This window comes from Uranotaenia lowii, chromosome 1 (genome assembly GCF_029784155.1).
Source record: "Uranotaenia lowii strain MFRU-FL chromosome 1, ASM2978415v1, whole genome shotgun sequence".
In the NCBI taxonomy this organism is placed as follows: domain Eukaryota; kingdom Metazoa; phylum Arthropoda; class Insecta; order Diptera; family Culicidae; genus Uranotaenia; species Uranotaenia lowii.
Window position 1 is genome coordinate 115,691,610 of NC_073691.1, and position 26,605 is coordinate 115,718,214.

Here is a 26,605-nt window from a genome sequence, read left to right on the forward strand (position 1 = left end):
GCCTTCAAATGTGCTTACAAATTAAAAAACTAAATTTTTATGAAGCAAAAAATTTTCCGTCATCGGTGAAATTTTTTTCAGAATGCACATTGCCATTCGGACGTGAAAATGAACGCGGAATTTATATTCACCACTCTTGTTCGTTTTCCGTTTTCACGTTCGCTCAGTGCGTTTACACTTCGAGCGGAATGTCAGTGAACGCGGAAAAAATATTCCGCAGTGAAAATCGGGGGAATTGAAATAAAATTAATATTAAAGGGCTTTGAACAAGGAAATCAGTTCAAAAATAATCGTTCAACCATTCCGCATCTATTCCACCTAGTTTCGCAGCCATGAAATGCAGCATAGTCGAGTTTTTGAAGAATATAAGTTTTTTCATTTTCACGTTCGAAAGAACTGTAAATGCACCTTATGTAATTATCAAATTAACTTATTAACAAAATTTATTATCTGAAAGTAGGCTACATATTTCTATTACTATTTCAGGTTATTAATATGGCTTCTGCTCGACATTCATGCATGAATAAGCCACTGAAGTTCGGGATACCGATGGTTTGGAGGGAGCCGTCTGACCATGCATCGGATTGTTACTTCTGCGCAATCAATACTACTGGTATCAACCGGAAGAATCGGCACAGCCTCCAGTACCCCGACCTTCCATCTGCCCGCCGTCCAGTTGCTCACTGCGAAGAAATTCCTGTATCATCGTTCACAAAGCTTCCTCACAGCGACGACGAGGCCACCACTACCAGTACAGACGAGGGAGGATATGCAGAAGAGTATGAAGCACGAGATGGTCCGCAGCCCTATTCACAATGTGAACTTAATGATCTTGTTTGGGATCTCAGCTTGTCAAAGACTTCCTCCGAGCTGTTGGTCTCCAGACTCAAAGAGAAAAATCTACTTGGCGAGGACGCGCGTATCACTTACTTTCGTAGAAGGCATGAGGACTACATGGGCTACTTCTGCCAGGAGGAAGACCTAGTGTACTGCCGAGATGTCGCCGGTCTTCTTGATAAACTCGGGGCTCCTCACTACGATCCGAGAGAATGGCGACTGTTTATTGACAGCTGTAAGCGCTCTTTGAAGTGTGTGCTCCTCCACAACGGGAACCAGTTCGCCTCAATCCCTCTTGCGCACTCCACAACTCTTGTAGAGAAATATGAAGCAGTGAAGTACGTGCTCGACAAAATCCAATATGAGCAGCACCAATGGATCATCTGTGTCGACTTCAAAATGGTGAACTTTCTACTTGGTCAACAGTCCGGGTTCACGAAGTACCCATGCTTTATATGTATGTGGGACAGTCGAGACAGAGCCCACCACTATGTTAAGAAAGAGTGGCCGGCACGAGTGCAGTTAGTACCTGGGGCGAGAAACATCATAAACGAACCTCTTGTTGACCGGAAGAAGATATTGATCCCACCACTACACATGAAGCTAGGGTTAATGAAACAGTTCACGCGCGCCCTGGACAGGGATGGGAAATGCTTCAACTACTTGTGCAAAGCCTTTCCTCGACTGACCATTGAGAAGCTGAAGGCAGGCATTTTCGATGGCCCACAGATACGGCAGCTGATGAAGGACGCAGAGTTTGAAAACTCCATGAACACACTAGAGCGCGCTGCGTGGAAATCGTTTGTGCAGGTGGTGATCAACTTCCTGGGGAACACGAAGGCAGCGAACCACGCCACACTCGTCAGCAGCATGATAGAGGCCTTCCAAAAACTGGGGTGTTTGATGAGTATAAAGATGCACTTCTTGTTCTCACATATGGAGAAGTTTCCTGAAAACCTAGGGGCGATGAGCGACGAGCAGGGAGAAAGGTTCCATCAAGACATGCGCCAAATGGAGGAGAGGTACCAGGGGAGGTGGGACGCAGTCATGATGGCGGACTACTGCTGGTCACTGAAGAGAGACAACCCAGCAGCTGCTCACAAACGGGAATCGAAGAAACTGCGATGTATGCCGTAAACTCTAAACTTCTGTGTCTCGTTACGCTCATTCTTATACTAATATTATGCTAATATGCTTATCAAATTTCTTAGATTAAATAAAACCTGATAGAATTTGCATATGTTGACTTTTATTTCTTAAGAAAAACCGAGAAAATCGTCAGGGGTTTCTCAGCTGAGGAATCGCAGAAATTTGTTTTTTGGCGAAAAATCGACTTTTAAAAATTTATGTATTCTAATATCCTGACCTGATTGAACAAAACCATGGTCATTTTCGGACTCAGGGCGTCAATATTAGTCTAAATCAGTTGGAAAACCCTGGACTATTTCCAAAAAATCTTTTTTTGTTACTCAGTGTTTTCAAACGTTTCAGGGCACGGAAATTGATCAAAAATAGCTCTCCAATTCATTGCACCTCAGAAAAAGATGAATTTGCGGCATTGTGAAATTTATCAAAATTCTCTTGGATGTGGAGTTGAAGAACAAGAAATACAAAATAAAATTGTGATCTCAATTGATCCACGAATACGCCTCGTAATGTGCTTCGATGAAATGGACTAGTTTCTCTGGAATTTCTCGTCTCCTTAGAGCCGCCCAGATGTTTGCGTGGTTCAGTCGGTCGAATGCTTTTTCGAAATCAACGAACATCAGCAGAAGAGAGTGAGATTCGTAGCGTTGTGATGTGGTCCACGCATGTTCGTCCGGATCGGAATCCATCTTGTTGCCGTCGGAGTGTAGCGTCAGTTTTCTCCAGGATCACCTTTCCTTTCTAGGGGACCTTTACGAGGATACCCTGCATCCAGTCGGCCATTAAGGTTGCAGTATCCCGGATGTCAGCGAAGTTATTGGTTCTTATGAAAATATCCTCGAAGCTGTACAGAAAAATTGTATTACTTGTTCGAAGCAATCTTTCATTCAGTTCATTGTGGGCCGTTGATTGCAAGCTCAAGTCCAACAGGTCAAGGCGGCTTAGAATTACAAGCACCATATTTTTTCACGAGAAATGGTTTTATGGATTGAAACTGTTACTACAAATCACGAAATTATGACACTTAACTATTGAAAATTATTAGTAATCACGTTTTTCCCAAATACAACATTTTTTCGGGTCCAAAATAGACCGCACTTAACTTTAAATAGGCAGCTGAACAGAGGCAGAATTTTCTAAAATGAATCGACATGGACGACGACAGGACTTTTCACTTACCCGCTGGTGGCTTCCTTCAGTTCAGTTTTTTGGCCTTCTTGTTGCTTTTTACTGCTCTGTGTTTTATGTCCGTCCAAGTCGTTCCAGAATATAGTGTCCGCTGGCTTCGGGGACTTGATAGTGCAAGATTTGGATTGCTTGCTTCCTTTCGATATCCTCACAGGAGGAACTGCCCCGATCGGTGGTCCTAAACGTTTGCCTTTGTTGCTCAATAGTGCATTCTTCCCAATGAGTAGTTTGTTGAGTTGCACCGAGCTGTTCTGAACAGGTATGACAGGTTGTCTAGCCACAGCAGCTGTTATTATTATGTGTGCTTGCCTTTGTCGTTCTTTTAGTTTATCGTATTGCTTCTTCAAAAGCGAAATATCTATATTGACCTTATCCCTTTCTTCACTTAAACTTTTGACGTTTGTCGGGATATTAAGTGATGATCTGCGTTCAGATCTTAGGCCCCAAGCTGTAGCAGTAACAGCAAGACGAGAATCTTCATCGGATTCACCATCGTCATCGGAATAAAATATTCTTTAAAGAAATGAAAAGTTCAAACAAAATGTTTTTGAGACTGTATGAAAGAAAATACATACTTTATATTGGAGGCTTCTTTGATTTGCGTTATATTTTGTTTATGCTTATCCCTCAGCTGTTGAAGGCTCGTGATGGGTCCAACTTTTACAATCCGTTGAATCAGATTATCACAATCTACGAGGTTCCCATTCACCAATTCCGCCGAAAGTGTTTCCATTTTACAATAGAATTCATCAGCGTTTTTGGTTGTGAGAATTTTTCTGAAAAAAAAACGATCACAGTTAGATACCGACTAATTAATTTATGGATAACTTGTTTACTGTTCAAGAAGTCCCCATATGGCAAGGGCTGTACGCAATAGAATGTCACTTCCTTCAATCAAGATCAAATCCCAAATTCGTAAAACCGACGTTAAAGGCAAACATGTGCAGAAAATAGTAAGGAACCATTGCATAGTAAACACATTAGTTAATGGAGGCTCGAATGCTGCCTCGGGGCCTTGTATTTTGTGTAGATGCTGTGCTAATACTGGAAGTTTTGTTCCCAAAAGATCTCGAAAGACTGCCATATCGGTTTGCAGCCCCCCAAGTGAACCGCAGAAATATCCCGCTGGCAGCAATCCTTCGATCAACAGTATCATCACCCGTATGGAATCGATCTCGTTTTTATCCATCACCTGCAGGATTAGCGCACCGAGCATGTTAAAACCTTGACAGTAACCAACTTCGGGATTAAATCGGGAGTAACCAAGAAGAACCCGCTTCAGCTTTGCCTGATTGGTTGTCCCTGATGGTCCCGAGCACAGGCTGAATCCCGTTCGATGGAGGTCCTGAAACGAATGTTCAAAAGTCATTTAGGTATGTTTGCTTGTCGGATGAGTTCAAACCGCTCTATTTATTTATTTTTATTAAAATTCGTTCAAATTCTCATCATATCTTAATTCCTGCGTTTCTAAAAAATATATTTTTTATAAATTTTTTAAATATAAGAGAGTAAAAACAAATTAAATTAAATCGAATCTGAAGGTTTTTGATATAATCATTATGTTTTTAATGTTAATGTGGTAAAATTGATCAAAATGTAGAATAATTTACAATTTTTTCAAATGATTAAAAACAGGTTAGGGGCATGCATAAATTACGTAACGCTACTAGGGGAGATGAGGGAGTAAGCTCGAGCGTTACGAATTGTGAAATAGGCGAGGGGGGGGGGGGGGTAACGATTTTTCCTTAATAATTTCAGTTAATCGCAGCTATTTTTATGCCATGCAATTTTTGCAAAAGGACATGCAAACAAAAATTAGTTTAAAAATTGTAAGCTTTAACATGATTGAAAAAAAAAATTGGACTAGCGAACTCGTGAAACGTTTCTTCGTCACCTACAAGTCAAACCCTTTCACTAGAGGGGTCGCAAGTCTAAATCGGAACTGATTTAATTAATCGCGGTACTAACACTAGTAGCTTGTACCAGCGAACTCGCAATACTATTTTTTGTCAACTGCAAGTGAGACCATTTCACTTGACCGGTTGAAAGTTCAAATCAGAGCTGAACTAATTTATCACGGTACTAACACTAGTAGCTCGTTCTAGCGAACTCGCGACACTATTTTTCGTCACCTACAAGTCAAACCCTTTCACTTGACCGGTCGAAAGTTGAAATCGGGGCTAAACTAATTGCTCGCGGTACTAACACTTATAGCACAGAGAACAGACGTACAAGCTAGCCCACGAAACTTGTGTAAAAATTCCAACGCCCTTTTTGAACCAATTTTTGTTTTTTGGATGGGCCACCAGATGTCTCCAAACACACCAAAGAGAACTGTCGAAACAAAACTGAGAAAAAAGTAACAAAATTTGAATGAGTTTTTAACAGGTCGTATGAGCTACTTGACATGTTTAAAGAAAATCGCTGTTGGAGTTTCGTAACACATTTGTCACGTTGCATTAAAAATAAATCCTAAAATTTATCCGCTATTTTCTTCAAACTTGCAAGAAGTACTAAATTTTAAACAATGAGATGCAAATGAGATACATGAATGAAACCCGCTTGGCATGCCTAGAATCAGTATTGCTGGGTTGGTGAAAATGATCGTCAAGAATGTTTTTATTTGACAGGACATAGCCGATGCTTCCTCTGACTTTGATAACCCTTCAAGAAATGCGAAAGCTTGATCCAAAAGTTGTCAGTTTTTCTCTGCGGCAGAAGTACTAAAATAAAAAAGTAAAATTTTGCCGTGTTAAAAGTTACTCTAATTGCATTTATCAAGCAATCAATTGAAGCCGTTCATTTTATTGAGATATTGGTCACTTTATTCATGATTTCATATACGATTACGCCATTTCGAAAACTGAGAGCTTTAAAAGTTGATTTGAAACTTTTAAACGGCGTCAATTTTTAACGTACTTTTCTGATGATAGCTTTTAAATTTTTACACACTTTTCTAATGATTTTTTGTTCGAGCTTGTACGTCTGTTCTCTGTGCTAATAGCTAGCGAATTTGGGACACTATTTTTCGTCAACTACAAGTCAATCGGAGCTGAACTATTTTATCGCGGTACTAACACTATAGTAGCTTGTACTAGCGAACTCGCGACACTTTTTTTCGTCACCTATAAGTCAAACCCTTTCACTGAAGGGGTGGCAAGTTGAAATCGAAACTAAACTAATTCCTCGCGGTACTAACACTAGTTGCTTGTACTAGCGAACTCGCGACACTTTTTTCGTCACCTACAAGTCAAACACTTTCACTAGAGGAGTTGCAAGTCTAAATCGGAGCTAAACTAATTTCTCAAGGTACTTGTGCCGTTAATCATCATTAATTCGTTCCAATTTCGCATCAAAAGCGGTCGCGACAGTCAAATTTATAACATTTTTATGAATGTTTAAATTTACCTTTACAATTTGGATACCCAATTCTTCGTCATCTGCATCCCATTGATCTGTAAGATAGGTTTCAGCAATTTCGTCCCAGTTTATTCCATTTTCTTGAACATAACGCTTTGATAAAGTGAGCCAGAGCTGTAACAATATTTATGAAAAAAAAAGTTATCATTTTTGGGATCATATCAAAGAATAATACGCGTCATCATTTTTTCGCATTTTTTACCAATTTTAGATAATTTATTAAATGAAAAATTGAATGCATTGTTATTTAGAATTTCATTAAAACTGACACTGAGGAACTGCGTTAAAGGATGTTTTTCTGATATAACTTACTTTTCGCCTGAACTCCGATGGTATACCGCCTGGTAATTGGGCGACCATTTTCATGGCATGCAGCCATTGATTGAAATCTGCTTGGTCAGGAACACCTATTCCATTCAAATTGTCCTCAGATGACGATGTCGAAGGTGGTGGAACTTGCAAGGTCGGCGATGATGTTCGTTGTACACATTGGTCTGTTTCTGAAAGGAACCGGCAATTGATAGAAAATATCAAGTGAGACGTTTTTAATTGTATATATTTACAGTAGGGTGTCCCAAAATTGCATAATGTCTGGGAATTTAGGGGCTCAAATGGTAGATTAGGATGTGGAGAACAAACTTTTGTATGGGGCCGACTAAAAAAAATCACATTTGGAGGTTTCGCAAGCGCGATCTTTGAAAAAAGTCCACTTTCAAAAGATTCGATTTTAAATAAATTCTGAGTGGAAAAATTTTCACAAAGTTTATATATTTAATATTTTTTAAATTTTGTATGTATTAAATACTACACGTTAAAAATGAAAAATAAACCAAATTTGTATCAAAATGGAAAATAAGCAAGCTTTTTTTGGTCCTAAAATTTGGTATTCAACTGAAAAAAATGTGTATCAAGCGTAAAATATTTTTGATACCAATGCCATCAAAAGATGAGAATTTTTGTGCACTTAAACTTTGCTGAACACAGCATGTTGTTTGTATCATCGTGTAAAGAGCTATTCACGGTTTAATCCTTAGTAAAAATCACAATTTAGGACATTCAATTATTTAAATTATCAAATTTGTCTTAACCTACTATAAAATCAAAATACTTGCAAAAAAGACTTGGATGTGTTAAGGAAATCATAAGAAAGCCGTATGCCTAATTTGAGTGGAATCGGAAAACAGGAAAGGGTTGCACCGAATCTCAAGTGTGAAAGGGATTCTGAGACATTGTGTTCGGAAGAAGCATAAAAACTGGGTTTTCATCAAATTTTTTTCTTTACTAATCGATTGCTTAATTATGTCGATTTTATTAAAATTTCAACTAAGACTAACATTTCACCTCAAGACTGCAACTCGATTAGAATTAAAACCGCCATAACTTTTTTGTTTTAAGTCCAATCGAGTTGCAGTCTTCAGGTGAAATGTTAGTCTTAGGTATTTAAAATTTTAATAAAATGAACATGGCCAAATGTCGGAATTTACGGGTGGTACGCAGTAGATTGCAACAAAATTTAAATTACTTTCTTTAATTACTTGAAAATGTGGAAAATTTCTCCTAACGCTTCCAAAACTCAACTTATTTTATTTCCCCATAAGCCAAGAGCTGAATGTTTAAAACCTATTGAAAATCATTCCATAACTTTTAATGGGGTTTCATTAGAATGGTGATCACGTGAAGTACTTGGGACTAACACTTGATCGGAATCTTACTTTCAAAAATCACATCTAAATGTAATAAACACACTAAATCTCTTCATTCTCTCATCAACAGGAAATCCCGACTGGGCTTGTGATATAGCTCATTTGGCAAGTCTGTTGCCTCCTGAGCCGATGTCCGCGAGTTCGAGCCCAAGCGTAAATATCGAACACAGTTGTATCGGATAAGTTTTTCAATAACGATCCGCCAACTGCAACGTTGATAAAGTCGCGAATGCCATAAAGATGGTAAAACGACTATAATAATCGAAACAAAAAAAGGAAATCCCGACTGTTTATGAGGAATAAGATGCTGATATACAAACAGGTGTTTCGGCCAGCGATAATGTATGCAGTTCCGATTTGGTCTAGCTGCTGCGCGACGTAGAAGACCTCTACTGCTTTTGCAAAATTTTCATTACGTTTACGAATAGAATTTAAACGACGTTTGATCTCTTTTTGAAGGTCATAATAAATAAATTTCAAATAAGGATCCCTTGTCCGTTGATATTGGCGTCGACGAATATTTTTCAGTCGTATCAAAAACTGAAGATCATTATCAATTAAAGATTGATTAAATTTATGTTTAACTTTGGGTATTGAAGCGGTTTTAGCATTTACTATTGAAGTTGTCAAATTTTCTAGAGCCAAATCAATATCTTCTATTGAATACAGTGGAACGTTTACATCCAAATTATGTTCAATAAAATTCCTATATCGCTCCCGCTTAAAAGTTGATTTTAAAGGGGTTTCAATGGGACTTTGGGATAAAGAAAAAGTTACTGGAAGGTGGTCTGAATCGAGGTCCGCATGAGTAACTAATTGACAACAATGCTCGCCTAAATCCGTTAGAACCAAATCAATTGTGGAAGGATTTCTAATTGAAGAAAAACAAGTAGGATATTGAACAGTATAATAACCTGCAGAGCAGTCATTAAATAAAATATTCCCATTAGAATACGATGAAATATTATTCCAAGATCAGTGTTTAGCGTTAAAGTCACCAGTAATTAAAAAAAAAGTTTTATTACTGGTGAGCTTTTGTAAATCTCCCATCAAAAAATTTTTCTGTTCACCGCTACATTGAAAAGGCAAATATGCGGCAATAACTATAATTTTCCTTATAGACGTTTTTAATTCAATTTCAATTGTTTCTTAGACTTTTGTTTTGAAAGAAGGAAGAAGTCTTAATTAATTTGAGACGACTATTGATGACAATAGCTACACCCCCACCTTGTCGATCAAGTCGATGCGATGCCTTCAAGTTATTGTCTGGCTTTAAAAAAGTTTCAGTGATGGCAGCAATATGTATGTTTTGGGTTTTCAAAAATAAAAAGAACTCATCTTTGTTAGCCAGCAAAGATCTAGCGTTCCAATTCATAATATTTAAACACCTATTTGGATCCAGGAAGTTTGTAAAGCTTCAAACATTGAATTTGCTTCCAACATAAGTTGCATCATTTTCATTAAATTTTGATGCAAAAATTTTAACTTTTCCTCAGTAATCTCACTTTAATCAATAAAATTGTTAGGATCAGAAAATGAAGGAGAAGAACATGTATTTGAATTTCGGGGCCTTTCACAAGCCTTCGCATGAACGTTGAGACTTAGTTTTTTCCCATTTTTATTAGTTAACCAGATGAGGGCAACCCATTTTCAACCACCTCTGAGAACGTTAAAAAAAGTCTGTGGCGCTGAATCAGCACAGGTAACATTAAAATTACTTCGAGCATTACCTAGACGTGATTCTCAAGTAGGCCGAGGCGCTGACCGAGGGAGGAGGAGAAGAAACTTTTCTGACAACTTTGGGATTTTTCCTAGCAGCAATAATTTTTGCCCTAACGGGACAGTCTAAAGAATTCGAGAAATGATTACCTGGGCCATGAAATATAATTCTTTAAGATTCGTCGTCCGATCCAACCGTGGATTTAATCCACAATCAGAATAGAAGAAGAAGAATAAGAAGATTTGTCGTCTCGAAATTTGAGAAACAGAGTTTTTTAGAACAATCTTTAGATCCTTTGCATTCAATGTTTAGGAAATGGTCGAGATAAAGGATTTCAAAATAAATCCGATCAAAAAAGAGTCCCTCAAAGCCAAAGCAGTTTAAGTGATTTTGACACTTTTCAGATGTTGCAAGTTGCCCGACTTTTAAATACAAAGATATGAAAATCCTGAGTGGAGAGGAAATTTTAATTGAGATTTGTTATGAACGTGAACTCATATTCTAAATTCTACTTTCTTCTAAAGTCCATAAAAAAAATCAAGAATTTGAATTAAAGTTCGAATTCGGAATGCATTTATAAATTTCCTGTTTGTAGTGAAGACAATTTTAGAATTATGAAATGGTATTAAATACATCTTATGCCGAAATCAAATTAACATTGCATCAAGATGTGGTATCTTGATATTAATCGTCTTTGCGCTCCCACCATACAGACAATGTATGAGAGCCAAACTCAACCAAAGATGTTGAAACATCGCTAGCAAAACTGACCCTCCCAGAGTCGCAGCTATCAGGTCAACTGTGCGGGGGCCTGGAATATACCCCTAAAAGGTTAACTACCGGGACTCCACACAAGAGATCTGATAAAATTGACAAGTTTACAATAAGATTCAGATTAGAGTGTTCTGCAAAATCAGGAAAAAATATATTTTCTGAAATTAAAAAAAAAATATCTGGATTTAATAGCACACCTATTAACCCTTCGTTTCATAAAGTAACATATTTGCAACAATTAATTAAAGCTGTTGTAACTTTTGCAGAAAACCAAATAGTCAACTTTTTTTTTCATGGCAATAATATTTCTAACTTCAAGAAAACGTTGAATTAAAAAAAAATGACTTTCTGAGTATACATATACAAACTAGACCAACTTGAATCTGAAAAATATGAAATATTTAAAAAGGCTTATTTTTCAGAGTTTTGACCTAGTCCAATTCACACTGCGAAAAAAAATTTTGTCTGAAAAAAATATTTTCGCATTTTCAGTAATGCAATTAACACAATTGAACACAATTTCATGATTTTTTTGATTTTTTGTCTGATATAATGGCCTTTTATTAATTGTTGCAAATTTGCAACATCATGCAATGGTAGCACCTTTAGTTAGGTCTATGGGCTACAAAGTGTGCTTTCTAATGTTTCATCGTTTAAACAGTGTATATGTTTCCTGATGATTTTTTTTATTATTTTTAATGTTATATTATCATGTTCTCGAGATATTTTTGAAATAATGCAGATGAATAAGCCTCTAACTGAACAAAATGGCTGACAACTGTAAAAATATTGGGGAAAACCAAGAACAAATTCTTTTGGCTAGATCAACAACCATGCGTTACATATAGTACAAATTTGTGACTTTTGTGTAGTTAAAGTTTTTATATTAATAATTTGAATCTTCAATTTTTCAAATGCAACCAACGATCATTTTAAATATAATTTTATGATCCCTGGAAAAGATTGTATTTGTTTGTAGAAAATATATTCAAATTTTTTAAAAATCTTTTTTCTGCTCACTACTTAATAATGTTATACCCTAGTTTGAAACATTAGTCCCATAATGTTCTTCAAATACTTTTTATCGTTTGTATAACAGTTTTAATGTTTTCAGAACGAATTTGATCATCATGGTGAAACGAAAATGGCAGATCCATTTAAGTCCTACTTATAATTCTGTTTACTCTTCCAAACGCGTACCATGTTCAACAAATGTTATACGGGTAAAACCATTTTTAATGTATTTCATCCATCGGTTTTTTTATTATTAAGGAATAATAAAAATATTTTTTTTGTTTTTTATTGTACTTTGAATAAAAAAAAGCAAATTGTTTCTTCAACAATTTGTATTTCCTGATTTTCAAGTTACTTGATTCTTTGAATCCAAGTATACCATGCACAAAAATCACTTTTTTATCGCTTTTTTAAGGTTTTATAATTCAAACATTGTTGTCAGTGAACTTGTTTCTAGATTGCTGTATATTGCGCTAAAAACTATGCGCATGAAGACTACCGTAAAACTAAATGTAAATATTAATTTTGACAAGGTTATTTTTTCAAAAAAGTTGTATTGGAAAGATGTTCCAGCTTTCCATATAGCACCTTCAAGCAAACATAATGAATATTATTGCATAATTACACTCCAACCCCCCCCCCTCTCAAAATAATTCTGTGCCTGGGAGCTCTAGCCGCTAGCGAATACGCTGGCGTGAGTCTGGTTTTGGTATGCTAGGCGTAAAGGGTTCGATTACGGGTATCGGCAGGAAACTTCTAGGTCCAAATCACATAAATGGCCAACAGGTAAGATGTGCTTCCTTGAAATTCACAAATATAATATAATATAATGTTCAATCAGTTTTCCAGGTCAGCTAAATATACACGGATACCGGAGTTCATATAATAAACTAGCCCGCCTGATTGACTTGTTCTTCCAAAATATACTTTCATCAACACAAGCAATACATTTACTCGATAACAGATCAAACGAAGCCATGGGGTTCGGATATAGTGTAAGCTGCATTGGAAATTTGTCGAACTAATTAATCTAAATAATGCATGTAAGCACATACTTAGGCAGAAACTTAGGTGAATCCGTGCACCCATGGTGGATAACCAACATACTTAGGTACTAACCCCAGCTAAATTGTTTCCAGACACTAGGTTTACGAAGTTCTTGAGCTTTAACTACGATTAGTGCAAGATAAATTAGGAATAAGCATTTATTTCTTGCTGTCTTGTGTGAGGAACAAAAAGGTATAACCGTTTCATGTTGTTGCAAATTTGCAACAATTAATATTTTGGCTAAATACTGGAAATATGTGAAAATAATATTTTTTCATTATTTTTCCCTTCATGTACTCATCATTGCGCACTATTGAGAATTTTTTCAAGTAAAAATAAAAAATCATGAAATGAAGGGTTAACTTGAGGATTCTATTAAATATTGGGGTTTTTGTTTTCGTCAAAATTTTGAATGAATTCTTCATCAAATTCCAGCGTAAAATAATTTGGAATAAAACATCAAAATTACTGGACCCAATAAACTCAGTTATAATTTTGTTTCATAATTTCTTACTTGGTTCACTCAGAACTAGGAACTAAGGCCTAAAAAAATCGAATCCTTCTTTTGTGACGTTAGAACATCGCGAGGGCCATGTGGTTTATGTAGAGGTGGGGACAAGACTACCCTTGCACGAGTGTGAGAATCAGTTTTTTCAATGTTTTGATTGTTACGTCACAATCGTTCACGGGCGTCTCGACGTTGGAGTCGCCTTGCGACGACAGTTTTCATACGTACATAATACCATCGAGCTTGGGTATCCAGTGAAGTCATAATAATCCAAGTACTTACGTTCAAAATTGAAACTTATTATCCTTCCTTGTAAAAGCGATTAAATAATTTCCAAATGATTCCAAATACTAACACAACCCGTACCGTTTGTCCATTTTGAGAAGTTCAATTATGAATTTTTTCTTATAAATTCGACTAACTCACACTAAACTTTATTTAAAAGGTGATCTTACATTTTGCATTCTGTATAGGCATTTTCGAAATTTTGAAACAGAAGCTGTTTATGAAAATTATAATATAATTTTTATTTGTGTTCCCAAAACATGAAAACTTACTAAGGATTTATATTTTAAAACTAATTTCGAATGGATTCCTCTTAAGTCCCCCAACATATTCTGCTCCGCCAGCTTCTTCTAGGAACTTTTGATGCACCAAAAAGCGGCCGTTGCTGCTGGTTCCGATTTCATAAGAGTTTTTGCCGGAAAAAAAATTGGGAGCAATCGAATCCTTTTGCAGCGGAATCCGCCGAACTACTTCGAAAACCCGATAAATGAAATTGAAAACTAAAATTTTAAACGCACCGATAATAATTGCGCATTCCACAACACGACGGCATCTTGAAAACCTAGTAACAAGCTTTCGTAGTAACGTCAATAACAAACATTCTGGGACGTTGCTACGGTTTCATTGGTGTGTTGAACGTTCGCCACCGCGACGGCGTCGTGTTACGTCACAATCGTTCATAAACAACTGTATGGATACAACGAACTAACACTACAGTTTTTGGTTGTCCCCACCTATAGATAAAGCACATGGTCGCGAGGGGGGGGGGGGGATTATTAACAATAATGCGCAAAACAAATAAATTGGAATCAATTGCACGAAAGCTTGTATGCAACAAAATAGCATACTATATCATTGCACAAAATGCTATGAATCAAGCAATGTTCCGAAAATCATTCATTTTTACTGAGCCATGCTTAACTGCATTGGAGGCAAAAAAATCATAGCAGTCAATTTTTTCTTCTCTCTCTAAAGGATACACACAATTATGCATGACAAGGACGCTTCTACATTTGTGTAGGTATTTCTGAAAAACAAGCTGTGGCAGGGAAGGACACAGACTATCTGTAGTCTGCGATGATGATGTTCAACCTCCTAGAATCACAACTGATATGTATCAGTTTTGAGCGATCCATGGAGGCTATCAGATGATTGTTAACTTTTTGCTTTGCGTAGAGGGGTAAAAATCATTACTAGCTAACCGCAATGAAGTGGCGAGCACGTGCATCGGGTTATGTCAACATGCGGTCCTAGCATTTCTTCAAATTTTTCTTTTGAAACATTCATTATTGTCAATCAATAACAAACACGATCGACAATGATGCTAGGCTAAATGTTTCTGAATGAGTCAGTGAGCGACGTTAAGAATGTATTAACAAGTATGTCAATCACCTCTGATTGACCACGTTACGAGCAGCAAAGGGAGCACACGATGCCGCTCGGTTGATTTTTTGTATCTAGTTAGTGTTAATTTTTGGAAAACATGAAACCTTAACCTAACGATCCTATAGTAAGCAAAGAGACGAAATGTCACGATTGGAATTTTCGATTTTCTGTCAGTGTCATTCCAGTCGAGCAAAACAAAGCAGTCTTAAAGGCAGCCCTCCTCAAGTTTGCAAGCTTATTATTTCAAAAAAGGATCAGATTGCGCCTCTTTGTATGTAGTCTCTTTACCTTAACCCTAACCGCGTGCATATCTCAGTAATCAAAGAAGACATTTCCTAGTTTGAAACGAATCCTGATTCCTTTTTTGAGCGATTCTCGGAACATTGGAATCGAGTAATTTTTTTATCGGAAAATTCCATAAAATCAAGATTACAAAAGATGAAATAACTAGCATCTTCCGAAATTAGTTTTTTCGTCTTGTATTATTTCGGGTATTTGTTTTTTTAATTAACATAAATTACTTAAAACTTGATTTATTTCTTACCCTTCGGGTTTTTTTTGAAATTTCAAAGGGGGGAAGGGGGTTGGAGGGGTGGGAGAGGAGTGTGACAAAAGAAGAAATTGATATTCGTTCTAGCCTAATTGGCTAAAATAATTTCGACTAGTTTAAAGTTTGGATTGACAATTTTCCTAGTCAACAGTAATAAGTGCTGAATCGGAATTCTGAATTGTATGTATGTATATATGAAAACCCACCAGTGGCTGTTAGGTCTTTCGACCCGAGTCGGTACGGGAAGTCTCAATCGCACATTCAAATATTGTTCATGCTTAACTCATCAACAATAATTGCAGCACTACCAAGGGGTCCGTTACCACTGGTTTGGGGCAGGTTTGACTCACCGAACTCACTTCCAACTGTTCGAAACACATAAAGAATCCTGAAAAGGTACCGAAGTATCCTCCTCATGATTCTAAATATGCCGAGATACTCCGGCTGGCTTGAACCCACAATCCATTGTATATCAGCTTTCCGATCGTTTGATGCCCTGCCCAACCCCCCAAAGATCCCCAATAATAGAGTTAAGCTACTTTGAACATTCTATCAATAAATAATTATGCATTTTTATTCATCTTACCTTGAAACCATTTTAAACAAAAAAAAAATGGAATAAAATGTATAACAATTTGATACTTAGCTAAATTTTCTGGATCTTGATTAAGGCCGCATTTTTTTTTTAAGTTTTTCCATATAATTTCAATCACAGTAACCATTGTACAACTTCAAGTACCTTTTCACCATGTGGATGTTGAAAATCGCCCAACGAGCAGTACAAATTCTTTATTTCCTAATTGGCATTTCAGTCTTTAGGAAGCAAATTACAGAATTTTACAGCGAGCGAGCAGATTAAAGAATTGGCTGATAGCACCACAGCTCTCATCAAGCATTGCGTGACCCATCAACATCGTTTCGATATAGCAAAGGCAAGCGTGCTCGATCGTACATACAAGTACTCACGCTTAACACGTTCGTCGCCACGTCACCCATATATGGGTGACGGCTCTCTTAAGCAAGGTTGCCGTTCAGTTCTGCCACGCGTTGTAAATCTGAAGCTCTCTCGCTTTACTTTCATGCTCTGAGATTTTTTTTGGGCGACGAACGTGTTAAACACTCTTGAGACATTCCACATAAAATCCTCCCAGCACGCAGTAAACTACCGATCAGACGTAGCTAACATGTCTATGTCTCTGTCTCCCGTATACGCTGAGATACTTCACACGGTTGGTACAGAACGAAAGAAAAGAAACACAAGAAAGAACTCAACAGATTCAACATGGAAGTAGGCGTTGGCTGAATCGGAGCGCATGTGTTTTGTTTTCTTCAAGTCGCGAAAAATTTCAAAGTTTTAACTTTAAAAAGTGAAAAACTAGGTTTTATTGCAGTGCAGTAAAGAAAGACGGGGATCAAAATGGCGACGGTTGGCCGTGAAAATACAATGCGAATGTATTTCGGAAGAGAGGCAAAAAAGCCTAAGGATTATGAAGTTTTCAATTTTTTGCGTGATAATGGTATCACAAGTGATATGTTGCTAGGCATGTATCAAGATGCCAAGGAATATTCAGTTTTTGTCAAGTTCCAGGACCAAAGAAGTTCTCCAAAAGCTTCCCCGCAACTCATCTTTCGACTACGATGATGGCACCAGATTCCAGATCACGCTGTCGGAAGCAGGCCATTTGTTCCGTTACGTTAGAATTTTCGGACTCCATCCAGAAATAGATGACTCGGAGATTTCGAAGGAACTTGAAAAATACGGAACAATACATCAACTAGTTCGTGAAAGATACGCCGTTGAAACAGGATTTCCTATTTGGTCTGGTGTGCGAGGCGTCGATATGGAGATTCTCCGAGAAATTCCAGCGAGTCTCCACATCAATCACGTTCAAGTGAGGGTTAACTGCGATGGGTTGCAGGCCAAATGTTTTGGTTGCGGAGCGACAAATCATCTCAAGGCATCGTGTACTAAGCAATCGTCGGTTTACAAACGTTTGTCGAGAGGTGGCGTTGTTGGATCGCATTCTCTTCCTTCAACATCCGAAGGTGAGGTAAGAGCGAGCTTTCCAGACACCTTGTTGGGAAAAGTGTTGCGCAGTAACGAAGGGGTGCCCAAAAGTATGTCCATAGTGAAAAAGCTTCGTTGGACGTTATGGAAAAAGCTCCGATGGAAGGCATCCGGAAACAGTCGACTAATCGTTCCGATCGTATTGTTGCTAATGATGACACACATGCAGGCGATGGTGAAGTTCGAGTGTAACGAATGGCAACAAGAAAGGAACCGAATCTGAAAACTCCTCAACCGAAACAGAGCATGAGAAAGCAATGATCGTGCCATTGGCACCAAGCATTTTGGGGAGACAAATACTACGGTCCCGATCGAAGAAAAAGCAAATAAAGCTCAATCTAAGTTAGGCTTAGAGTGGGAATGGGCATCCTCATTTCTTTCTATGTTTTTGTAGTTTAGATAACTAATTTGTGAAAGACAAGTGACAAGTGCGATCTAAACTTAAGGAAACAATTGTAATCATACAAAACGAGTTTGGCTCCTTAAAACCTGAAGGTATGAGCCAGGCCCGTGCGAAGGCCCCGTTCATGGGGGGGGGGGGGGGGGGCTAAATTCAAAATTTAGCCAAAAATAATAACAATACCAAAAATATACCATATATAAGTTAATTGATTTCTAAACAATTTCTTACTTATGATTAACCCACAAACTTTGACTGAAGCTTCAGGCACAAGAGGCACAGAAATAGAGTAGATAAAATATAACACCAGATTTAAAAAGAAAATCTGAATTCTCAAATAAATGTTAGATCAGGTTAATAATTAACTATGATTAAAAATTGTTATAAATATGAAAATTATTGTTATTTACCATTGATTTTATTTTACATTTCTTTTTTTCATTTTCAGTGGAAGGAATGATTAAAAAATTCTGCTGTACTTTCTTCAATAAAAAAAAAATCACAATTTGAAATGTGGATTCTCGATTAGAAAAAAAAAACAATTTTGAACTTAGGAGAATTTATTCAATAGTTGATAACTGAATTTTATTTGGAGAAAGAAGAAAATATTAAATTTTATTTCAAGACTGCCAGTGAACAAGGCAAAGATAAAACCCTTTTCTATATAAAAACTCTTTCAGTTATTAAAGTAAAAAGCTTGGCTTAGCTTAGCTTAGCTTGATTGACTACTCACATCCACCTTTTCTTTCAGTTATTAAAGTAAAAAGATTAAAAAATTTCTGAAGTTCAAAATAATAACTTTATATATTTATAATACAATGTTCAATTAAACTGACAAATTACAGATTGGAAAATGATCAATCAACAATAAATTGATCAAATAAAAAGAGAATGTTTTCTTGTTAATATTGAATGCACAGAGTTTAAATAAATTTAGTTAACATTGGGCATAAAAATTTAACTTTAAAGTTGCTACTTCAAATAATTTACGAACTTTCTAAATATAAATTAATATGATCGATTAAAAAATGATTTAATATAATGAAAATTAAAGAAATAAAATTTATATGTTTATAAATTTCCAATCGAAGGTTTTAAAGTTTAAAATTTCTTTCTCTGTTTATTTTGTCGGTTTCAATTGGAATATTGGGTCCTGGAAAGGATTGATGGTGGATACTTTATTTTTCTTATTACAAATTTAGTTCCAAAGGCTTCCAAGAAAATAATGATTTCAGAACACAAAAATTGTGAATTAAAAATAAACAAAAACAAAATAGTTTTACTTTAAAATTCGGCAAATGTATTCGAAAATTAAAACAAAATATGAAGAAGATAATGATAAGTTTTGTAACATTTTAGAAAAAAAACTCAATAAACTTTACTAAACTCAACTTGTCTAACCATTTTAAAAATTTATAAATAAAATTGAATTGACTCAAAGAAACAGCATTTAGGTGCCTATGATTGAATAATTGATTTGGTAGATTTAATCCCACTATTTTTGTTTTGTTTACTTAGTTTTTTGCTTTGAAAATATCTAAAACTCAATTTTATTTAAAACTTCATTCATCGCTTTCGAATGTGATGTTGAGCATATAGAAGAAAAAGAAATACAAATTAAAATTGAGACTGTAATTGATTTCTTGAAGAATATTTCATATCAGCACGATGTTTTGTAAATCAGGTACACACAAAACTTTCGGGGCTCCACTTAGCAAAATTTCGCTGTTACTTTCCGTTAGCAAAAATATTTTTTTACTGTTGAGTTAGCAAAAGGCTAAATTTACTTGATTTTAGCAATAAAAAAGTTCATTTTGCTTGATTTCTAGCCGCCTTGTTTCTAGACAGCAGCCGCTGCCGGTAGAGACAAAAAACCAAACAGACGTGATTCAGTGCCGTTCCGGAAATTCGATGTTGGCAGTTCTTTTGGTGGCTAAGTTAACGACAAAATGATAGTCAAATCGATACTGGATGCGTACAAGTAAGAGTCGATCGAAAAGTGTAAATTTTTCCGATTTTTAATTTATGTTTTTTTTTATTAGGTTGCTGCTGTCGGCGGGGTTCCGGGTTTTTATTGCAACAGTCCGAAAATCCAGAGGGACCCCAACTGGAATTTCAATGCGGTGCGTCCAGCACAACCCCGGTGCAGATCGCTTGGCATTTCCCTCACCGGAATGTACGTTCCCAGGATCGGAATTAAATAAGTTCCATTTTAGGAAAAGTGTTAAATGAAGTGTCGAAATGAAGAGCAAAATAAATTGAAAGTGAACTTTTTTTTTGTATTCTATTCAATAATCGAACATACTCTCCGAAATTGCGAAAAAAACAATAAACAATGAACTTTCAGGTTCAGAGCGATCTTTTCCTCCGCTTTTTGCTAAAAAGTGAGCAAAAATTGCGGCGGCTAAATTTTTCCGTCGTTTGCTGAAATTTTAGTTCGAAAAATTGGCTAAACTGATTGCTAAGTTTCTAGCTGGTCAAATTTGAGCAAAATTTTGCTAATTTCTGGCCTCGAAAATTTTGTGTGTAGGTTTTAGATGCTAATTCTGATGACCATCATATGAGTCATGATATAGACATGATACATGGCTGTTAATTTATAAAATTAGTTTTTGGTGAATCAATTTTGATGTTAAAATGTTTAATTTCAAAGTCTTAATTTGTTTCATTACACTTCTAAAAAAAAACTCCATTCTTAAGACGAAATAGTGTTTTTGAATATCAAGTTCAGAGTTTCAGTAAAAAATGTTGATTAAATTGCAAATCGAAATTTACAATAAAAAATTAGTTTAAATTCGTAAACGGCATATGTGTATGTAATGTCGTAAAATGAAATGTCTCAAGTCTAGGGTGAGCCAAGACTTATTTCCGGAGGCGAGAAAAATTTCTGACTTTCTTGTTAACACTTATTTCACACCTTCTGAGATCAAGTAATTTCCCTTAACTACGTTGAAAATTTTACTTGGGAAAAATCTCCATGGAGGGAGGGGGTTGGGTTGTTAAACCCTTAAACCGCCCCCCCCCCCCCCCCCCCGTTCACACGGCCTTGGTATGAGCCGTTTCAAATAAATAAATTACAAAAGAAACAGATCTAACACTCATTGCTCCCGAACCGACGGCCCCATTGGAATAATGATAATAATGAATAATAATGATAAGTATGACGCACACTAGATAAAAAAAGAGCAAAATTTTCAAAAAAAAAAAAATCCACACACTTATATGTAATTTCTCATCAAAATGTGATTCGTTCACACATACAAAATCACAATCCAACATTTAATATAAACAAATCCACATCATTCTTACAAGTAATCCACGAGAAATGTGTCCACATAATATTCAACAGTTTTTATTCAGTTACGACCTCTACGATTGTGAAAATTCATAGAAATAGGTAAAGTACACAAAAATTAATCATCCAACAGAAAAATACAACATGGAACTATCATCATAACAGGTTAAAACCCGACAGAAATTCTCTTCACACAGTATACACTCAGGAACATATACAGTATAATGCAAAGTAAGTACAACACAAGAAAAATATTTGTAAAGTTTTTAAAAACAAAAATTATCAAAAATAAAATATTTTAGTTATCCCTTGAAGAAGGCCAAGATCAAAGGCCGAAACGTCGGGCAAATTGTAAAATTCTGTAATTTCCTTCCTAAAGACTGAAATGCCAATTTGAAAATAAAAAACCAAACAATATCAGTCGTTAAAAATTACCAAAAAAAAGAAAATTAATTCTGGTTATGAGTTTTAAGTCTGGATTAAACATTGAATTCTGAATCTGCATTTTGAAACTGAATTCTAGATCTTTTGATCTAGTTTCTAAATTTTAAATCTGAACTTTGTATTTTGAACTTCGCCACTGCATTATTGAACGAAATTCAGCACCTGAACCTGAATTCTTTATCAGAAATCTGAATCGGAACATTGAACCTATTTTTTTTTAATATCAATGGTAAACCTAAAATTTCAATAAAAAATCTAAATCTTGAAACCAAATTCTAAACCTGAATCTGAATTTCTAAACTGCATTCTAAAACTGAAAACTTTATTAAAATTCTGAATTCTATCTAAATCTGAATCCTGAAATCTGAATTTACAATTTTAAAAAAATCACAAATCAACTAAAATAAAGAGAAAAGTGTATATTAAGTTTACATTGTACTCAGTTGAATAACAATCATTTTAAAAACAGTTAATTCCAAATAACATCCACTGATTTTTTTTTCTGTTTCTGTGTAGAAAGAAAATTTTCTGATGATTTCACTCAGCTCCCTGCATGTTACAAATCTGAAGGCCAATGTATTTTTTTTATATAGAAAGTCACCTTTCCCATGGAAAAATAGAATTGAGAACACATGAAATATCGTAAAAATTACCGTTCATTTTGGTTCCAAGATTCGAATCGTCGTCAATAACTTGATATTAGCGCTTACTTTCGGATATTTTGGCTTCACATATTGCACAAAAGTGGGGAGTGTTAATCGTCCTAAGATGGATATTGTGACTGTTCACTCGAAGGAAATTTAAAGTCCTAGGCCTACTATTGATTTGTTTATACGGATTTTTACGTCTTTCGGAAGGTATCTCGGTTTGCCTTTAAGATTTAACTTAACTGTCAGGGGACAAATTGAACTTAGTTGGTGGCAAAAACTTAACATTTTTCATCACATCAATCAAAATACAACCAAGGGGATCAATAAATTTGCTATTTTTGTTTTGAAGAACCAACTTCCAGTAGCATTGATATAATTGAAGGTTAGTGTCGATTTATTCAGATTTCACGTTCGTCCATGCTTTACTTTTGTCTCCTATCGCGAGATTTGTAGCAATTTAGCAGACACGATAAGTTAGCTTGTAAATTTTACTTAGATTTTTTTCATTGATGGAGACACATTTAAAACTTTACGTTAATTTGACAGTCCAGCTACTAAATGCATACAAGGATGAACTCCAAAAAATATTTTGGAGTGATAGAACCATACAAATACATGCGTAGATGTGTCCTTTGTATCTCAGTAACGCGTAACGTAATCGTGAGACGTGAGCCGCGAGTTAGGATAGTTCACTATTTTGCGAACTGTTACTTTTTACTTCGGTTCTACTCAAAAGATTGAATACTGAATTTTTGAGAAATATCCAGTTTTATTATAATTTTTTTCATGCATAACGTAAAATGGGGTGAATATGGACGAACGTAGAGATGAATCTGGACCAATGCACAGTGGAGATTTTTGACCCATAAAAGGTATTCAATTCAAGCAAGAATGTCTCCCTTGAAAATACAATCATTCTTTACGTAAAAAAAAACAAAATGAATCGAATGGTCTACACTGCTTTTCGAAAAAACGATTCTAAAAGTCTCATTTTGACCAATTTCCCTTTTTTTTTCTTGGAAGTAAACGTGGGTATAAAAACTGACTTCGATTTTTTTTTTAAATGATCATTTGTAGCACGAAAAGGAATATTATATCATGACAAGTATGATTAGAAAAAACTGATGAGGAAAAAAATGAATTTCACACAATCTGTTTCAAATGGTTCAAACACGTTTTTAACTAAATGTTCTTTGACAAATTATCATGGAGTTTCTTATGCCTATGATTATGATACATACACAGACAGATCTTTCGGCATCCCGATGAGTAGTAAAAGTAAATTTACTACTCATCTTAACTTGACCGGGCCCACAGTGAAGTATTGGTCGCAGATACAAGTGGAACCAAGGGAAGGAGAAACGTGAGGAACAGTACCGTAAACTGGGGGAACTTTGATCAACATGAAATTTTTGCAGATAATCATCATTAACTAAGCCTGAAATTAGAATATCTGAAAACTGTTTTCTACGTTTGAAAGCCTATGAATTGAGTTTTAAATAGGCTAAATTTGGTTTATAGCTAATGATTTTTTTTATATTACCTAAAATGTAGAATTAAAGTTTTAAAATATCTGTTCTTTCGAAGACTCACAAACAAACACCCTTCCTGATAAAATTATAGCATTTAGAACCAAATGGGTTGTTTTATATGAAAGTTTAACTTTTTTCCTTTGTATAGGTATAGTTTTAGATTTATTTTTATGGTCATTCTATGATAATTTTTAAATATTTTCTTAAAACGGACATAGTTTATGAGAAAGCCTGTACAGAACAAATGGCTAAAAACCCTGACAAATGGTTAAGTTTAAATAAAAAAAGAATATAGGTACTGTGGGAGGAACTAGGAAATTGCATAAAGGTGAAATTTCATTTGTTTTGAGGCCAAAAAATATTGAGAAATGTTTATAATTTTTGCCCCAAATGTATGCAGCAACATTCTCCATCTTTTGAGCACATGGCCGTAGGAACGGGGGGGGGGGGGGGTCCCCCCCCATGAGTGTCCAAAAAAGCAAGCGAGGTATTCTACTCTACACTTGAAATTTTAAATTCATAATCAAATTATGATAGTAGGGCAAAGATATTCAAGAGTATAACGCCCTCAACTATCTGGACTAAAAACTAATACAAAAACCTCAAAAACCCATTTCAAGTTCGAAATTCTGCTACAGTTTTTCAAAATTTTCTTACTTGTTCTTAGAATAAGGTTGTCAGATTTTTTCAGTACGTATCCTGGCTGGACAAATGTTTTATATAAAAACCAGGCAAAATCCGTTTATTTGATTTAAAAATTGTTGACCAAATTCAGGCAAAACCGGGCAACTTCGGTCAAAACCTAGGAATTGCACATCAAAAATCTAAAATTTTTTGAATCATGCCGCCAAAATTTTGGGCGCATAAAAAAAATTACAACTCTATTTGTTTTTTTTTTTAAGTTTGATTTAAAAATGGCAATGAGAACAAACCCGGGCAAAATCCGGGCTTTTCCAATGAAATCTGGGCAACCGGGTCGGACCGGACTTTTCCCAAATTTAATATTAAATATCCGGGCTAATCTGGTTAAAACCAGGCAATTTAGCAACCTTATCATAGAAATTCGGGTCTGAATATTAAATTTTAAATAAAACCCATTTTGGAGGTTCTGGTTCCACCTATAACAAAAATTGTATATCTACATATTTTCGTTTTTCTTATTTTGAATCAAGTTTAGGATTCTTGATTTTCAGTTCGAATAATCATAAGAAATTAGGAATGAAAAGCTGATTTGAAAAAATGAATTAACATTAAAGCACCACCATTTCAATTGCAGCATAATTCCAATAATATATTCATGAATGAGGGCTCTAAGATTTGGCTCATGAAATTCTGATCTGAAATTAAGATTCGGAAATCATATTTTTTTGTGAAATTCGGAAATCGTAAAGAAATTCGGAAACAGATTCAAAGTTCAATTTTTGAACTCAGGTTTAAATTCAGATTCTTTATTTTCCCGGTGTATTGTTTAACATTATCAATATTGCAGCTTTTTTTAAAGCCAAATTCCAAACTAAAAACATAAATTTAGTTCAAGTTTGCATCAAGCAAATTTAATCCGTAATTTTTTTATTTCTTACTATTTTTTTTTGGAAAATTGTATTTATTTTCATCAAAGGTTAGAATCTTGGAATTTGCAAAAGAGTTTAGAAGATTTGGCTTGTTTGATTTGAGTATTGAATAAGTTTCTTTTTAAGAAATTGAAGGCTACCCTTAAAAGAACTTATTTTATGCTCAAATTAAAAGACTTTGATCTACAAGACTTTTAAATAAATTCAAAAAATTTATCCATTGATGAAGGCAAATTCCTTTTTTGTTTCTAGGGGTTTCATCATAAAAAAAAATAGCTCACCCTTTAGGCTAAGGACCACTTTTCTGAAGTTACTTTTTTGAAGGTTTTATTAATGACACTTTTCCATCCTTGTGGCATTCTTGTCTTCTCTTAAGGTACGATTTCATACGTGGACTATTAAAGAGTTATTAAAATAGTAATTGTTAGCCAAAAAATCATAGGTTAACATTAGTCACCAAAACCCCCCCCCCATGAGTCGGTTCTTCCTACGGCCCTGTTTGAGCATATTTGTTTTTGAAAGAAAACGCTGAAAAATTCAATTGAGTCCAAACAAACAATTACTGTTATTGATATTTTAAGCCTTCTGTGATAATGGCATCTCAACAATAATTTTGAAGATGTTGAGATACTTAAAAACCATAGTGATCAAAATTACCGCGAAACTTGAAATTAGGATTTGTAACAAACATTTATTTAAAGCCGCTAATGTCTTTTGATTATTCTGCTATCAATGATTATGTTTTAAACTCCTCATCTCAGTATTTTTTGTGTTACAAAAAAGCAATACCTTTCTTTATATTCGAAAATTAATTAAAAAATTGACCAATGTTCCCTCAGTTCACGGTACCCGGTTAATAAAATGTTTGAAATATTCACGATGGAAGCAAATTTGCTAAAATTCACTGTGCTCCATGATAGTGGCTCTTGTCAGTTCATTCTTCTGTGGATGGAAATGAGGTTTTTCTGCACAGAAATTCAAAACATTGTGGTATAAATTGGATCAATTGATAAATTGTAATTGTATCCTATCTGTATTAAACGTCTAATCAAAACACATGTTTAGGA

At 35.3% G+C, this 26,605-nt stretch overlaps 1 protein-coding gene across 1 annotated transcript in view; it reads right to left on the bottom strand.

Moving 5' to 3' along the window:
- The window catches only part of LOC129739182 (serine-rich adhesin for platelets), a 44,570-nt gene extending 21,602 nt beyond the window's left edge, over nucleotides 1-22,968 (bottom strand). The window contains exons 1-6 of the mRNA XM_055730607.1: nucleotides 22,439-22,968; nucleotides 6,904-7,091; nucleotides 6,580-6,705; nucleotides 4,008-4,516; nucleotides 3,747-3,947; nucleotides 3,163-3,684 (exon numbers count right to left, since the gene is read on the bottom strand). Coding sequence (XP_055586582.1) covers nucleotides 3,163-3,684; nucleotides 3,747-3,947; nucleotides 4,008-4,516; nucleotides 6,580-6,705; nucleotides 6,904-7,091; nucleotides 22,439-22,445 — 1,553 coding nt within the window. The 5' untranslated portion in view covers nucleotides 22,446-22,968. The remainder of the gene's footprint in view (nucleotides 1-3,162; nucleotides 3,685-3,746; nucleotides 3,948-4,007; nucleotides 4,517-6,579; nucleotides 6,706-6,903; nucleotides 7,092-22,438) is intronic.
- Between the last annotated feature and the right edge of the window lie 3,637 nt (nucleotides 22,969-26,605).